Source organism: Vicugna pacos, chromosome 26 (assembly GCF_048564905.1).
Source record: "Vicugna pacos chromosome 26, VicPac4, whole genome shotgun sequence".
Classification (NCBI taxonomy): Eukaryota; Metazoa; Chordata; class Mammalia; order Artiodactyla; family Camelidae; genus Vicugna; species Vicugna pacos.
Window position 1 is genome coordinate 20313913 of NC_133012.1, and position 16880 is coordinate 20330792.

The 16880-nt window shown below is 43.0% G+C and overlaps 1 protein-coding gene across 10 annotated transcripts in view; it reads right to left on the reverse strand.

Annotated features, from left to right (window-relative positions):
* Positions 1 to 2157: 2157 nt before the first annotated feature.
* Positions 2158 to 16880, reverse strand: part of STOX2 (storkhead box 2) — a 174276-nt gene continuing 159553 nt past the window's right edge. For 8 of the 10 annotated variants that reach the window (XM_072950481.1, XM_072950486.1, XM_072950484.1 and 5 more), the window contains 2 exons: positions 13604 to 15869; positions 2158 to 8614 (listed from right to left, as the gene is read on the reverse strand). In XM_072950481.1, coding sequence (XP_072806582.1) covers positions 8419 to 8614; positions 13604 to 15869 — 2462 coding nt within the window. In that variant the 3' untranslated portion in view covers positions 2158 to 8418. Of the gene's footprint in view, positions 8615 to 13391; positions 13441 to 13599; positions 15870 to 16880 lie in introns of those variants that run through there. The other 2 variants (XM_072950482.1, XM_072950483.1) reach the window with 2 other exon arrangements.

Genomic DNA, 16880 nt, shown 5'->3' on the forward strand with positions numbered 1-16880 from the left:
TACTAGTAATCAATTGTAGTTATATACATAATTACTATGTATATAACTTATGTATTATTGTATATAATATACAATAACATCTCAATGTCCTAGCATTTACAATCTCATTCTTGAATCTCTTCCACAAGCATGACATTTCCCCATTTTACTGTATATAATATACAAGATATACAGCGTGTATACAATATATACAATGTATTATATTATTTATATCAACATACTATATATTAATATAAATCATATATTATATGCCACATTATCATAATATATATATGAGATCAGAAATTAGTCCAAACATTAATAGATGAGAAAGCATAAAAACAAAAATTTTTGGTTTTATGCTGAGAAAAGAATAATAAAGTGAAATAAGCCTGAGGTAATAGAAAAGAAAAACTATGCCCTGAACTTTACAACCAAAGGGCAGAAACGGGGGGGACATGAAGAAAGGTGGCCTGGGATGGACGCTGGGGGCTGTAAGTCACCCTTCTACACAGTCACCCAGACAAGCCCTGGCTGGCACGTTCACTCCACTGGAGCTGCAGATCTGCCTTTGGAAGAGAGGATTTGCTCTTCACTGAGCATCAGCAGTTCAGCTACTCTGTCCTTTGAATTCCAAACTAACATCTCTGGCCTTACTTCTCTTACCTAACACATGGCATCTCCCTCTCCCTCTCAACACCATACTCCTAACTTGATGTTTTCTAGAAGATTCACCAAAAACCCTACCCCGCCTCGCTTGAGTGCAGGTGCCTTGATTTTTCTTGAAGTTCCTGTGCTGTGTGTCGTGCTGTGCGAACATTCATCACACCCCCTCCTTCCATGTGTTAGATGATTAACTATTTGCTTTACAGGGAAAGTCTGGAGCCACTGAGCCCCAAGAGGGGGAATATCACTAAATCCAAGTATTCCCAAAATAGGGATACGATTTCGCAGTTAAATAAATTATTAAAATCAGGTGAATAACTTCTTTTTATGATGCAGTGGCTCTCAATTTCACAGCTGTAACAGAGTAGATGGCAAATATCAAGTACTCTGCTTGGATTTTCTTTATGGAGTCAAAAAAAAAAAAAAACCCACCACTCTACACACTTAAAAATAAGTCAAAACCATACTATTTCCTTTGGAAAGAAAAGACTTTTACGAACTGTGACCATTCTCTCAAAGGAGCCCGAGTCCTGCCTTCCATCTTTGGAGTGAGTGACCACATTTCCTCCACGTGTCCAGCTGACCAGATGTTTCTGGAAGGAACATACAACTACCTTCCCTCCAGCACAGAGGCCTTTGGTCTCAGAGTAAAACTCACAATTTTCTTCCAGAATTCTTGTCCTTCTCAACTCCGTGCTTGAAAAATGCAGTGTCTGTCCTGAGACTGTTTTCAAATCTAGAGAGACAAACTTACACAAGTAAAATAAGACTTGTCCTTCAAAGCGTCCCCTTGGGTTTTCCGCACTTCCTCAAACGGCCTTGTCATTGTTCAAAACAGTCCTGGGAAGCCTGCTTTGGGTATTGCCTTCACACGAACATCAGGCTCAACTTCACGGCTCCAAATTGTTTATGATTAATAATGCCATTTCCCGGCTTAATCATTTGCTTGACAGCAGATCACTTCCGGCTTGAAAAAATGAGGTCTGATCTCCCAGGACAACGATCTGCCACCACTGAGGAGAGTCAGAAGAATGTACGAAGGACGCTGAAGGCAACCAGACACGGAGACATTCCGCACTTGGGCAAGGGCCTCGCTGGAATACGTGCCTAGCCTGTGAGCGTGCACTGGGGAAGGGCTCGCGTTTATCTGGGGATGAATGCTCCGGTACAAGTGATAACAAAAGAAAGTGCAAAAAAAAAAAAAACAACAAAACCGACCATATTACTTTGTAATTTCATTTAGAAAACTTAATTGTATGCATCTGGAAACCTTACTCTATTTTAAATTTGAATAGCTAGCTAAAAATGGGATTTCTTTTTCAACATTCCTGGAAAAAGATGTTGATCAGAAATTTCCATTTTTAGTTGTTTTAATTCAAAACCACTAATCACCAAGACTGTGTAATAAAAATTTGTTATGAAGTCTTATTAATTGAGGAGAGAAATAAAGCGGTCTCAAGTAAGGTATTTTATCTCAAGTCCCCGCCCCCCCCAAGAAAATCCACTTAGACATATAACCAAATGTTATTTAATATCTTAAAAAGTAACACAATCCAAAATGGATATTTCACACAACACTACATAAACAACATGAACACAATATTACCATATGGAGGGACTTTCAAATATAGACTTACAAAAATCCCTGTGCTTTTTTTTCTTTTAAGTTATTATACTAAGCATGACAAGTAATCATCATTTACAATATGGTACACTGACACGATAAAAACCATGTTACAAATGTGCTGTTATAAATCAGTAACATTAGGGAAGACATTTCATGAACTGTAATTATTTCATATGAAATACTATACAATATAAACAGAACATCCATCTTGGATGACCTTTACAGCAACCAGAGACCAAGTAATTTAAAATTTTTTTTTCAGTGCAAACACATTTTATTCAAGGCAGTCTTGGCTGCAAAACTCCTTCCTAACATACAGTAAATCCCACTTGCACTTCTTAATTCATTTACCCTAATGCAATAGTCACATTCAGTCACTCAGAGAAAGATACCTGCAGAATTATGATCCCTTTAAACTGAACGCTGGAATTTAATTCTCTTCTAGGAAGTTGTACCTATGTCAGCTACTCTAAGGACCTTAATTTGCAGCTGTCAGTAACTTACATGAAGGTGACTCTAGGGCAGCGCTGGTCCTAACCCATCCTGTGTGCACAATACCACACACGGCTTTGCCCTTCCAATGTGGAAACCACGGCGGTGCATGGGGATCTAAGTTGGGGAATGGGGAGGCAGGGAGGCGGGACCTGGGAGGAAAAGCAGGCGAGGAGCTGTGTGTACTGCAAGATGAATTTCCTGGAACTGCAGAGGATTCGTGTTGGAGGAAATCTCAGATCTCAGATCTGGTATCTCTTTTTGGTGGGTGCAAGGGAACAGGCATGCCAAAACCAGCCTTTTGACAGAAAGGGAGGCAGCTGTCTGTGGACCAACCAAGCTTCCAACCTTACATTGGCTTCCAGAGTCATCGCTGCCTCACCTGGGGAACATCCCTTCCCTTGTTAGCAGGGGTGTGTGTGTGTGTGTGTGTGTGTGTGTGTGTGTGTTCACATCTGAAGCCAGCAACAAGCAAAGAAAGCCCTGGAGCTGATAATATACAACCATCAGAAGAAGGTTTAGTCCCCCTTGAGCCTTGTAGAATTCTGAACCTTGCAAATCAGCAACTGTAAGTCCTAGAACAACTGTAAAAACACAGGATTCTGTGTTGGCAGAGCAATCGCTGGGGAATCCCTCTCTGGGATGCTGCCGCAAAAGATGACGAGATTAACTCCATCAGGGAGAAGCCAATGTCTATTTCCCACACACCAGGAAATCTAATGACGAATTCTCTCATACATATAATTTATGAAATGTATCCTAAATAAAAATCTATGGGAAAATATTGGATGTATCCTTAATACTAGTAAAACCTTCTGGGAGAGCTGACAGAGTGACAGCTGATTCTTTTGTCTTACTTGGCAAGGATCAGACTGATGGTAATCTCTATCCTGCCCGTATTTTACTAACCCAGAGCAAAGCAGTATTTCCCATGGCTTTCGCATTCATCTTTCCTGTGTTCTAGCTTCTTCAAGCCCTAAGTGTGTGCAGAAATCTGCTCACGGACAGAAGAGTGTGGTCGGGAGGGGCCGGTGCTGGTGGCAAGGAGGGAGGAGAAGGGATCACTTCTGCTGGGGTCCACTGTCGCCTGACAGCGTGCTGCTAACTGGTTCTGTGACTGGCCTGTGATAACGGAGAAGGTCCCCGTCCAGGATCTTTTATCTCCTAATTCGAGGAAAAAACACTTAGAACTAGATCAGCTTCCCTGGGAAATCTAGATTCTTCCAAGGAGGGCTCAATATTATATAGTACTGAATTCCTGTTGTGCTAAGCAGCACGGTGAAGAGTACTTGCTAAAGTTTTTAATGAAAATTTCTGTTTCAGCACCTTCCACTGCAGGGAGCAGTCGTGTTCCTGAAAGACGGTATTTGAGCACAGGATTTAGAGAAGCCTGATATGAAACTGTAAACAAGGGTGTACGTCCAGATGGACCTTGGACCGCAATGGCATTCGGGTGGATTTTGTAAAATACCCAACACCCTGAACTTTTTGAATGAAAATGGACAAAGGTGTCAAGTTGTATCCGTTTTCTTTGACTTTATTAGCACACATCAGAAAAATGGCATTGTATTTCGTGATTTCTCGTGATGGTCTATCAAACATAGAAAATAGACCACTGGTAGCTGCCGCTGTGTTTCTGGGTAATCTTATGTCACTCCTTCCTTCTTCATTTCAAGTATGGGTTTTACAAATATGACCTGTTTTGTTAATCATGAATCCAAACGCTTTGGAAGCACTTTGAGATCCCAAAACAAATTTGCGAAGTCATCACAGGTTGTTGTTGGTTTTTAATCAAGCTCCAAATACTGCCCGTGTTATACACATGGTGAGTTTCCAAAATATGATCCCTATTGTATTGTGAGCAATATGCTTATAATTTAAGTTTAAAAACTTTATTTTCAAGTACACTTTGTGGTGATAAGTGGTTCATCCTGGGTAGAATTTTACAAAGCTGTGCCAACCTCAAAAAAAAAAAGCTTTCGTTATCACTGAACAGGTTTTTTTTTTCTCCCCACGGTGACTATAATATAATTTAAATTTATTTTTTAGAAATGCTGGTTGGGTGGTGAAAAAGGGAGGTTTGGGAACAGCTGGTGTTCAGATCATTTTTCCTCCAGATTAACTTTTAATTTATGCCTCCTGAACTTGAACTTCACGTCAGAGAAGCAGTCATTTGTTATTTTTATCCAGCTAGCCCTCTTTTAGCTTTTCTATTTGTTTTCTCTATTTGACGGCACCCCCACCCCTTTTCATATGCTCATGAAGATCCCCTGAGATGTGCAAAATATATAAAATGAAGTCCAAAATTATGGAACAGAAGTTGTGAATGCATGGCACAGCTCTTTGAATTCAAATGATGCCTGGGCTCAATATGGTCGCATGCAAATGAGAAGGCAGAGAGGGCTCAAATGCTTCAAAGTTGGCAGTCCAAATTTCTCGGGTGTCTTGTGACCGAAAACCTGGACTTCCAATCAGATTTGTATAGGAGTAAATAGCTGGCTAAATTATGTTTACCAATTGGCTCTTTGCCAGAGAGAACTCTTAGCAGGAACAGGGTGGGGGCGGGAAGCCAGGAAATGGAAACTTCCTCTCATTCATCACAAAGTCAAGGGGGCTTTGCGGGGGCTGGAAGAGGGGAGACAGGTTGACGTCTGAGAGTGAAATAATGCCGTTAAAGCAAACCATGGCGATGGGACAGTCACGAGTCCACACAGGCAATCACTGACACACAGACAACACCACGGCCTAACGTGTCAGCAAGTTTTTCAACTTGGCTCTTCTGAACAATACACTTGAACGCGCTGCTGCCGCTTCATCAAATTTATGGAGGTAGTTCTATGTCAAAAAAAAATTACCATAAAGTAATATGCTGTATCATAATAATACATAAGTGTGCAAAATGCCGACAGATGTGTTGACCCTTTAAAGTTGAACGCTACACCGAGATTCAACCAGATTCAGTTCTGTAAACCTTTCAGTCGATAAACTCGAAGTGAAGTCTAGAGGAGCAGCGTGGGACACAGAGCTGTCGCCTCACTGGAGGAAAAGGGTGCTGGCAAAGCCTGGAGCGGGCCCAAGGGTTTGGTCACTGAGGACATCACTGCGGACCATCTTGGGTCATATGCATCATGTGCTTCCCGCCCCCTCTTGTCCCCCATTCAACAATCCCGATTCGATTCCGATGGGCATATCTCTACTTGGAACGTCTGCTTACATCATACCCTCTTTAAAGTCCATCGTTTCTATGCTAACGGCTGCTGGTCTAAGGGAGTTTTGTTTTGTTTTCTTTTTTCTTTAAATCATGTATCCCATAGCATCAGGCAAAGAGCTTACACATTTTATTCGAATAACGTCTTCTGTAAACCTACGTCTTGTGAAATATCGATAGGTTCCTATTTTAAAGCTTCTCTTAAAGGTAATGCTTTCCTTTCCTGTTCACACAGTATTTGATTATTATAATGGCTGCTTGAGGAGGGTTGACTAGAGGCTGATGTATTGTTTTGATGGTTAAAATATTTATGAACTCTAGAATGACACATATGTGAGGGTAGGTTTTGGGGGAAAAAATTTAGATGGAAAAATTTAGTAACTCTATGGTATACAACTCTCCAAAGAAACAGATACATGATCATTCCTTCTGGACACAGTAAAGCCATGAGACAGAGCGTTTCTGAGCAATCAGGGCATGCCTTGGAGGAAATCCGGCATGAGATGGAAAGTCAACTGCTTAAGCATTTTAGTGATGTGAGAGTTAACCAAGAAATGGGCTTACGTTTCACTACGAGCACAGAAAAGGAATCTTTCCTAAACTTGACGAGTCCTGTTTGACCCAACAAAACTTCCAAACGGCTGAAGAAGTATGAGGGACTACCCAAATGTTTCAAGACTCAGTCCCACTGTGTACAGGACACCACTCTTGAAACAGACTGCTAGTGATTCAACCTAATACCAAAGCAGAAGTGGTTTACAAATTTTATGCCAATTCCTGAAATCTGAGGTGAAAATATTTTAGATTTATTTTTGGATCTTTATTTTCTGTTTTATGGCTCCAAACATCACATGCCACTCAACTAAATAAATAAAACTTCTTGTCAGACCGTTTACTTGTGTTGCATGTAACCCTTTGGAGAATAATTTTCCATCAGCTACAGATTTATTCCATCATTCTCATAAAATAGGACATGGGAACTTTGAAATCTCTCTTTCCTAGCAGACTGAATCTTGATTATTCATAATCCCTTTGCTGCTAAGAAACTTCTTTGTATTCAACATAACATCGGAAACCGAAGCAAAATGTTAACAAACCATTTTGAAGTAAGCTGGGCTAAAAACTATACATCCGCCTAAAAATGCCTCCTGAAACTGGTTACAAAGTATTTGTAAACATTACTCTGGCATAGTTCATGTATGCATAATTGTTATTCTGATAAATTTTAGGGGTGTACAAGTTAGGATTACACTACACTTGCAGAATGATCACATTCTGTTGTTAATTACATGGGCACATGTGTATTTCTAATCAAAAATTATTTTAAAGTTTTCTCTATAGATATCTTCCCAGGAATAAAAGGCCTGAAGTTCAACTCTCCCTAAATTTGCTCTTTCCTATAACCACTAAAAATTATCTCCCATAGCCTAATTTAGGCATTCTATTTAAAACTACATAAAATAGATTTATGTCCTTCCATTAGAAAGAATAACGTCCCAGGCCACAGTCTTCATTTGTGTCACAAAGAACATTTTGCTTTTAAACAAACTAATTATCGTTATCTATGATAGTAAGATAGATTATCATAAGTATCACAAGGAGGAAATGACTTTCCTTTAATATTTGATTGACACCTTTTAAACATCGCATTACCTCTCCCATCACTGAGTGCTGTGCCCCAGCCAAGCTGGGGCGGGGGGGGGGTCCTTCCTTTGTCCATTTCAGATTCAAAGGCCTATATTCCTGTTTGGGATTACGGAAGGATAAAAAAAATTCAGACAAGCATCTGTGACAGTTACAAAACAAAATCCTGACAACAAACACTCCCAGGATTTGGATCACGACCCCTTCTGATACACTTCCACGGGCTCCTACAAAGTCGTGTCATGAAAACTCACAGTGCAGAATGACTGGCGCCTGAACGGTTCACACACAAAGGGCTGGGGGGTCCCTTCTTGTCAGTTTGGCATCGAATTCCCTCAGGGTGGACCCTCGCATTTGACATTTTGTGGTGGCTTTGTTTTTTTGTTTGTTTTTGGAAGTGTTAAGGATCAGTTCTGTGGCACCATGTGGCCACAGACTGGGAGCAACACGCATCTGTGGCATTTTCAAACAGACTTGGCAATTGTATGACATCGAAAATGCATATCACACGTACAGTGTCTAGACTTTCCTATGTGTGCTCAGTTACAATTAGTGAAGCAAAAGTATACATATCACCCCTACTGCTATTCTTGTTGCTACAGAGCCATAAACGTGAAAAGCGATACTCTGAAATAAAGATTTTTCTGTTGTTGTTTTGCCCTAGCCTACTTAGCAGCACAGTTTAAGTTCAACACAAAAACTGTGGTTGAGATGCTTGTCTTTCCGAAGATGTAAACATCAGTCCCAGTGTCGTAAACTTGGCTGTATCGAACGAGACAGGAGATCTGAGGCAGAACGACTATCACACACTAGTAACAGAAGCTTGCAAGCAGTTGGAAGGTTTCTGTAACTTCTCAGCTTCACTTGGGGGGGGGTCCGTACTTGCTCGGAAACTGAAGGCGGGGCCAGCTCCGCCGTGGGCTGGGCTCCAGGCAGGGTTCTGACGACGGTTACTTTCAACGATGCTTGACGTGTTGGAGGCCAGGCTCTCCCGAGTGCTAAAAGAGTAAAAAGGTTTCATTTCGTTTTGTTTTGCTTTGAACATAAACAATTATCTATTGAGCCCCAGAGGAAGAGCAAATGATGGAGTTAATGGATTTCCTCTGTGGGTTCACAATGTCACGTACGGACCATCTCATACTGATTATTCACATGTGCTCCTCCAACTTGAGCTCCAGAAGTTTTCACAAGACATGGAACAGCAGCATACTGAACACAGGGTTGCTACACAGCTAAGTGCACTTGAAGTATCTTCCCTTTCCTTTCACATTCAAGGAAATGCCTTCAAAATTTGATGCGATAGATGGTTATCACAATCATTTTTAAAAAAAGAATAGTCTTCGTAAATATACATAGGTGATGATTTCATTTCAGGCTAGAAAGTCATTGATCTAACTGCTCCTGAATAAATTCAATAATTTTACCCTAATAATTCTGTTTTCCTTCTTGATTAGCAGATTTTTGACTTTGGTGGTGGACTTCAAGCATGCCACAGCCAATTTGCTGCACCGATGGGAATAAAATTCTTTCAAAACTTTTCATATCTCTGTTCAAATTTATAATACTTTAGTTGACATTCTATTTTCAGATAAAGAATCTTTGATTTCACCCATTTACAATGATTTCCTCCCTCCCCCCATTTCTGTAGAAATAACTTTATTTTTTAAAGAATTCTTATAGCATAGAGGTAATTTAAAGGCTTCAGTATTTTAAATTTTTCTAATTTAGAAATAATTGAATATTTTATTGCTCTAAGAGATTTGTAACTTTTAACATGTCAAATATGTAGAGCAAAAGCAGGAATAAGATTATTTGGCCTGACTGATGAGGGCTGAATGGGTTTCATGTTCAAGATCCTCAAAATGGTAATAAGAAACTTATGAGCTTTTTACACAGAGGTTGAAGAAACCATAGTGACGCTTAAGTCATTCACCTACTGGATAGATTCAAGGTTTATAAAACATTTTATGTGTTGGTCCCTGTAACTGACTGAAGGTCAAATTGCACAGTGGACATCCTCACCACCTTGCTCTCGTCCCACCCTAAACCCACAGCAATTTTGTCTGAACAGTATACCTTGGCAGCCTTTCCTAACAGGCTATTTCACCCTAACCCCTGTGGCCTTAAGTTTGCTTCTCATCAAGAAACCAAGAGTTAATTGTTTAAAAGGAAGTTTGTTCACCGACTACCAAAAAGGCAAGTGGATCCTTCTTGACTGCAGATGGTACCTCCAGTTTAATACACTTCTAGAAGTAAGTCACGTTCTTTCAGGATGCTTCTGGTAAATCTGGGCATCCCTAAAGAATCCTCCAAAACATCATCACTAAAGGGATGGAACGTGCTAGACTCAGCCACTTACCTGCCTTACACCTCCTCTAAGAAAATTCACCAGTGGTTTGCCAGGACTACAATGGAGGGTCAGGGGAGGAAGGAAGAACAGCAATAAACATGCAGAACCCCAAGGATGTCACCATGTCCCTTCAGCTTCATTCTTAATCACAACAGTAACTTTTTGGCACCTGACCTCCCCGTCTCTAAAAGAGAAAGAGTTACGTGATACACTTACCCCCTGAGTGACTCTGAAGAAGAAATAAGCCATGGTCCAGAATTTGTACACCAAAAAGCTAGACAAACGTTAAGTTATTTCTGTTGTACACCAAGCATCTGATGAATTAAGTAGCCATTGTGGGGTGGCTTGGGAATCGACACATTATGAGGGACATCGCTTCTATGGGAGAATGCATTTTGAAGTGCAAGGGATCCACTTTCAAACCAGCTTTTGAGGCACAAGCTGAGCATTTATCAAGTCCCTGCTGTATGCCAGGCACTGTCAACACACATCACTGCAACAGAGGTCTAAGTTGGGAGCTACCTGTGCTCTGAGATGCCTCTGAGCACCTTTGACCACAGCCAACGCAGTAACAGCAAAAGACATACAGCACCCCAGCGTCTCCAGAGGCTATATCTCATCACCGCCGTCATAATGAGTCCAGTGTGTGACCGTCATATCGGAGGCTCTGAATATGAACAGTTCATGGAGATGAGGGGTGAGAAGTAAGAATAACCCTCAAATTTAAAATGTCATACTCTTTTAAAAAGAGAGCTAATGGAGTGTAACCTTAAAAATAAGATTTCGGGATTTTATCGGCAGAAGGACTGAAACAAGCCTGCATTTCCCTTGGGCCCACACTTGGACAGCAGAGGCCCGGGCGGCCCACCACGCAGACACATCCCTGGCAGCCTGGGTCCCTCTAATTTTCCTGTTGTGTTTAATCAACAGGTTTTTGGCCTCAAAACTTGAAACATCAGGCTTTGCATGTCAAGATTTTTCATGTTTAGTATTAGATGTCATAGCATAGTTGAAGTTTCTACCTTGTTTTCTTCTCAGTGCCCTTTGGTTTCCCTTTGGAAACATGGCGGAACATGACTTCTGAGCCAGCACTGAAAGCGGAGAGTGTGGAGGACCCCTTTTTCGGTCTTTTTTTTGGGTTGGGGGAGGAATCCTAGCTGCTCAGTGCATTATTTACTGAAAGAGCTGAGTAAGTGGTCCACTTAAGATTCTTGTATCTCACAGTGATGAAGAGGTATCAGCATGGTAACATCTTTGGGCTGAAATACTCTTCATGCTGGAGAGTAAAACTCCCTATGACTCAGCTATTTTCCTCCATAGACCTTCCTCATGCATCAGAAATGCAACATAGTGACTTTATGAAGATGCAGAGAAAATATAGTTTAAAAATAGATACAGAAAATAACTTTGTCACCCAGATTCTAACCAAAGGATATTAAATATGAAAGGGCTAAATTTAGGAATTGTTCTGTAGATTCTCTGACTGCATGAAATTTATGGGTGACCTATGTATTCCTGTAGAGGAAATTCTGCCTCATAGTAGTGGGCAGACACGGAGCTCCTGTGTGAAGATTGTCTCCTCGGGGCAACTTCTATCTTCTACCAGGCAAAGCATGTGAACACATTATTAAGGAGATGCAAATACGCCTACTTCAAGAAATAACCCCATTCATAAATTCCATCTCCTGTACTCCAAATTTAGAGACAATAAAATATATCCTGTGGAGAGGCTGGTTCATCTATTATATGAACATTTCTGTTTATCTGTCCCCAAAGAAAAAACTTTCAATATTACGCAGTGACAGCGTTTTGAGTTAGAACCCATCAAACTGCTCTCAAAGCCTCCTTAGCTGCTGTTACTGGAGTTCTGCAATTTTCCCCTCCATGGAGGTCCGGAGGCCAAGAGGGATCTGTGAAGAGCTGGAAAGTGGAGTGTGAGAAGCACTGGGCAGGGACAGTCTATACAGCAAGGAACGGCAGGACATAGGCAGAGGGAAGGCCAGTGAATCACACCTTCCATAGCGATGGTGCTGAACTTCCACCATCAGGGACAGACTTTCAATCATGCTTATCTGGTACCCCCTTCAAGAGGAAAAACAAGGGTAGAAAAGGGAGGTAGAAAGAAAAGACTATATAAATTAAATGGTATATAAATTAAGCTTTGACTTGGAATTTTAAAATGTTTAGCAAAAATTATATCTTAGAAAAGTCACTTAATAGGCTAGTAGTTTTCAGACTGAGTGCCATGACCCCCTGAGATCTCTTAGAGTCCTTGAGGGATGGGCAAGGAGATCAGGGGCTCCTGGCCTCCCATCCACTTTAACCAGAGTGCCATCTCTGTGGTTTGTTTAGACACAGACTTAAACATATGTGTTAACTTGGGAAAGAAAGTTATATGATGATGATGATGATGATGATGATGATGATGGTAATAATAATAATAATAATAATAATAATAATAAAAGTAGCCCTTTAAGGAATAACAAAGGCCTAATATGGGACAAACAGATTAACAATTCCCAATTCTGATTTTGGGATGCTCTGTCCCAAAATATCCAGAGGTAGAGTGAAGTGACTACACCATAACTAATTTTAATTCTTAATAACTAAAATAAATACATGAAGTACATAATCACATCTGGGACTTGTTAAAATTATAAATATTGTAAAAAGTTGGGAATCGGAACTAATGGAAAATGTTGATCTCGCAGTAGTATTTCTGCATCTCAGAGTCACCAATCTGGAGTCGAATTTAGAAGGAGAATCAGGCCCTGAGTCACTCTTGGAAGAGAAGGAAGGATCAAGGAGAAAACAGAAAGTTGCGTAAACTCCCTTTTGCTGTCTTAACTCCTGAACCACTTCTGTGCGCTGGACTTGACCACTGGCCATTGCACACTCTCAGCTGTCAACCCTTCGCTGAATTACCAGCACCTACTAAAAAGAAGGGACCGTGACTAGCATACCTAACTGGCGTCAACTCTGAAGGAGGAGAAAGAAAAATGCTGGAGTGTGCTTTGATCTAATAGAGCACAGGCCCTAATCTTTCTGTAAAGAGGAGCAAGTCTGCAGACTTTTGAGTGGTGAGAGGGAGGTAGATGAGAGCCAGAGGGGTGGGCTGCACAGAAAGTCGGGATTAAAGTGGCAACAAGCTTCCAGAGCCCCTGGAAAGGTTTTGAGATCTGGATGTGCTATTATATTCTCACTAAAGGGACCAACCCCGTCCTTGAGTCACTCAGTTTATTCTCAACCCCTACCTCCCACCCCCAAGCTGACGACTCACTCTGTTCAAAAAGTCACTGTGTTTGAAGGACTTTAAAAAAAAAACCAAACCCTCCTTTATCAGCATGGTGGCAATATAAACATCGAAGGGAAAAAACTGGGAAATGTTGGTCTTAGTTAGATCGGACGGGAAGGAGCCAACCCACCAGTCCAGATTGGTGATCTCTACAGCTGCAGAAACATTTGTTTCAATTCCTGAAAAAGAATTCAGAAACAGGCTGTTAACAATACAACTCACACAACTCTTAACCCTCATTCATAGAACTGAGACTGTGAAATCAGAGACTTTCTGAGTTATCTGCATAAAGCCCCGGGCCCCGGCAGGTGTGTGTGTGTGCAGAGAGACGCCTCTCCCTACCGTGGGGAGTTGAATCCACTGTCCACCGTGATGCTGCTGCTGTCCATGCTGTCCAGGCGTGCCGAGTGGGTGGCCCTCTGGTTGCTGCCGCTGTCGGTTTCCTTTGGGGCGAGGAGGGTGAGATTCTTCTCAAATTTCCTCTGCAAGTCTCTTTCCTTCTCCCTCTCCAGAAGCCACTGCATGGTGCCCACGTCATCTCTGTTTTTCTCCTCCTCCGCGTTCTTGTTTGCCCCTTCCTCAGACTCGTCGTCATCAGAGACGTTGTAATAGTCAAAAGAGGCCTCCTGGTTCCCCCCTGAATCCTGCTGACGCTGGGAAGCCGGCATGGCTTGCGGGGCCGAGGTCCCCAGGGACGGCTCCAGTTTCTCACACCGGCCTGGCAGTGTGTCCGCAGGTGTCTTCGGGTGAGATTTGAGGAGAGACAGGCTCGATTTGTGATAGCTGTTTACAGACAAGGTGCTGTGAAGAGGTTTGAACAGTGTGTCTTTGCTAAATATCTCTTTCCTCTTGTCCAGGCTGCTGGGCTCGGCGCCGTGATGCTGGACGAGGCGTCCGTTGGCAATCCCTTCAGCCACGGTGCCAGAAGCAGCTGGGCCCCCGCCTGGCCCCTTTGGCGACTCCTCCTTGTGCCCTACGGGCTCCCGGGAGGAATGTGGGGTCTGCCTGTCAGACAGAGGCAGCTTTTTCACCCCTTCTGCCACGGTCAGAGTGTCATGGTCCTCTTTGTTCTTTCCCAGAGGCGACGGCGCCGTGAGCACTGTCTCACTGGAGGTGTTGCACTGGAAATAGTCATCCGTGGCTGTTTTTGTCAGACAAGAATTGAGTTCACCGTAGGATGGCAAACTCTCAGGTGGTTTGCCTGGCTCCAAGAGGCTGCAAGTGCTGGAGGGTTCCTTGCTGCCACTGATGATCTCTGGAATACACACCTCTTTGTAGCTTGTGGACGAAATGTGAGCTCTTTGATGACTGACAGCCTGTGCAGGTCTTAAAGTACTGTCGTCAATGTAGGACTGGCTAGGGGTTTGGTCGTCTTGACTACAGCCTTCAGCCAGGTCTTCAGGCGTCCCCAGAGAAGAAGCACCCAGAGGGCCTTTGGAGTTGTCCATGGACCTGGACCTCTCCTTGGCCTTGCTGGATCTCTCATTTCTGGACCTCCGGTCCTGGGTATGGCTGTGGCTTCGGTGCACTTTTGAGTGGGAGCTTCCCCTGGAAGGCTCGGGAAAAGGCATCTCAGTTCTCCTTTTGGCCAGTTCCCCAGACACATCCCATTCCGGAGTCATGGGGAAATGAGACTCAATCACATTGGCGTTGCTATGCATGATGAAGTTATCCCCTTTGTGTTCAATGATGAAGCAGCCCTCCCGGGGCGCCCTGGTAAGAGGATCGCAAAAGTCATATTCCCTTTCACCAGGGATATCCAGATGGGAACCATCCGATGGGTCTCCCTTGGACACTCGCGTCTTGCTGTGCGACCGAGACTTTCCGTGGGACTTGCGATGAGTCCTACTCTTTTTACTTCTTCCGCTGTGATGAGCGGAGGACCCAGCTTTACTCCTATGCGCTTTCTCTTCTTCAAGTTTCTTCATTAGTGCAGTGTGCCTCATGACATTTTCCACGGTCAAGTCCGGGTTAATGCGCCGAATGATCTCCATTTCCACTTCCCGAGGGATGGTGGTCGGCGTGTCCTCATCTCGCAGGGGCCACTCTTCGGGAGGAAACTGGGCGGAAAAATTGGCTAGCTGTTTGGTCTTGTCTTTTTTAAAACTTAGCCGGAATAACTTGAGCCCGAATTTTTTGGACTGTTTTTCACTGTCTTTAGGTTTGGAGAGAGTTTCCGTCTTATACGAGAAGTTGACAGTACTTTTGCTCTTTTCGGTGGGCGGCACCTGGCAGAGGGCGGGGGGGCAGTACGGGTCTTTGCAGTCCTTGGCCGGCTTCCTCTGCAGCGTGGACGCGTGCACGCCGAGCACGTCTTCCCTGCAGCAGTGGCAAGAGTCGCAGTGGTTCCTGGGCAACGTTCTTTCCCTGACGCAGCCGGAGGCAGAGGGCGTGATGGTTCCGGGCTGCGGAGAGGTACACTGAGACCTGTCAGGTATCCTCTCGTCCAAATGGTACCATTTGCTGTTAGTTCTTATGAGGGAAGGAGTTATGAAATAAGTCTGTGGGGTGACGATGAAATAGCCGTCTGGAGTCGGGTAGATCTTCCTCTCCCGTACCAGTGTGTTCAGCGTGTGCCGGAGGATCTCCTGGCTTGGGGTGGGAACACCTGCAACCAGAGGACACACTCGTGAGGATGAAGAGGGGACGTGGTGTTGGTTCCTGATTTTTCAGAATCTGCTATGGAACAAATGTGTGTGTTCCCACCAAGACGCACACGTTCAAGCCCCATTCCCAGTGTGACGGCAACAGGAAGCGGAACCTTGGGCAGGTTTAGGCTTGGAAGAGGTCACGAGCCTGCAGCCTCCATGATGTCCTTTACAAGAAGAGGGAGAGGCCAGAGCCTCCTCTCTCTCTGTGATTTGAGGGTACGGCTGTCTGCAAACCCGGGAGGGGGCTCTCACCAGGCACCAAATCTGCAGGTGCCTTGCTTGGACTTCCCAGCCCCAGACTGTGTGAAATAAATTTTGTCTGTTCGTTTAGCCACTCAGTCTATGGTATTTGTTACCGTGGCCTGAACAGACCAAGACAGAATCCTGTTAATTTTGCCAAGCTTCTTAGAATTATCACATAGCAACTAAGCATGATTCCAAGGTGCTCACTGAGTGTGAATCCCAGTTTTGACTAACTCTTAGGAATGCCACTCCTGACCGAACAGGAAAATACAACAGCCAGGAAGAGAGAGTTTGATCACAGTTGGGAGCAGTTTGATGGCTACTGCTGTGACAAACCTTTACTGAACTGAATTGTTAAAGACAGAATCTTTCTAAGTGAAGCAAAGATGTTTTATAGGATATGATATAAATTTACAAAAAAGATTTTTTCAACACAGGCAACCAGGAAAACAGGGTTGAAATAGCCATCTTGATATTGGAAAAAATTATGGCTACTTTGATATCTAGCCTCTGTTATTTTATGACTAAGCCCTAGTAAAATGAGTGATATTTTCAATTGTCTGTGAAATCCAGGATTTCACTAGAAATCTGCAGGGCTCACCTACGATGGCCGTGATGGAGATTTTCGATGTTTGCATATTCCGTCACTTCCAGATTCTATTCCCAAAGTTCATTATAAATTCGGATTTTGAGAGCTTATAGTAGAGTAATCTTTACATTCAGAT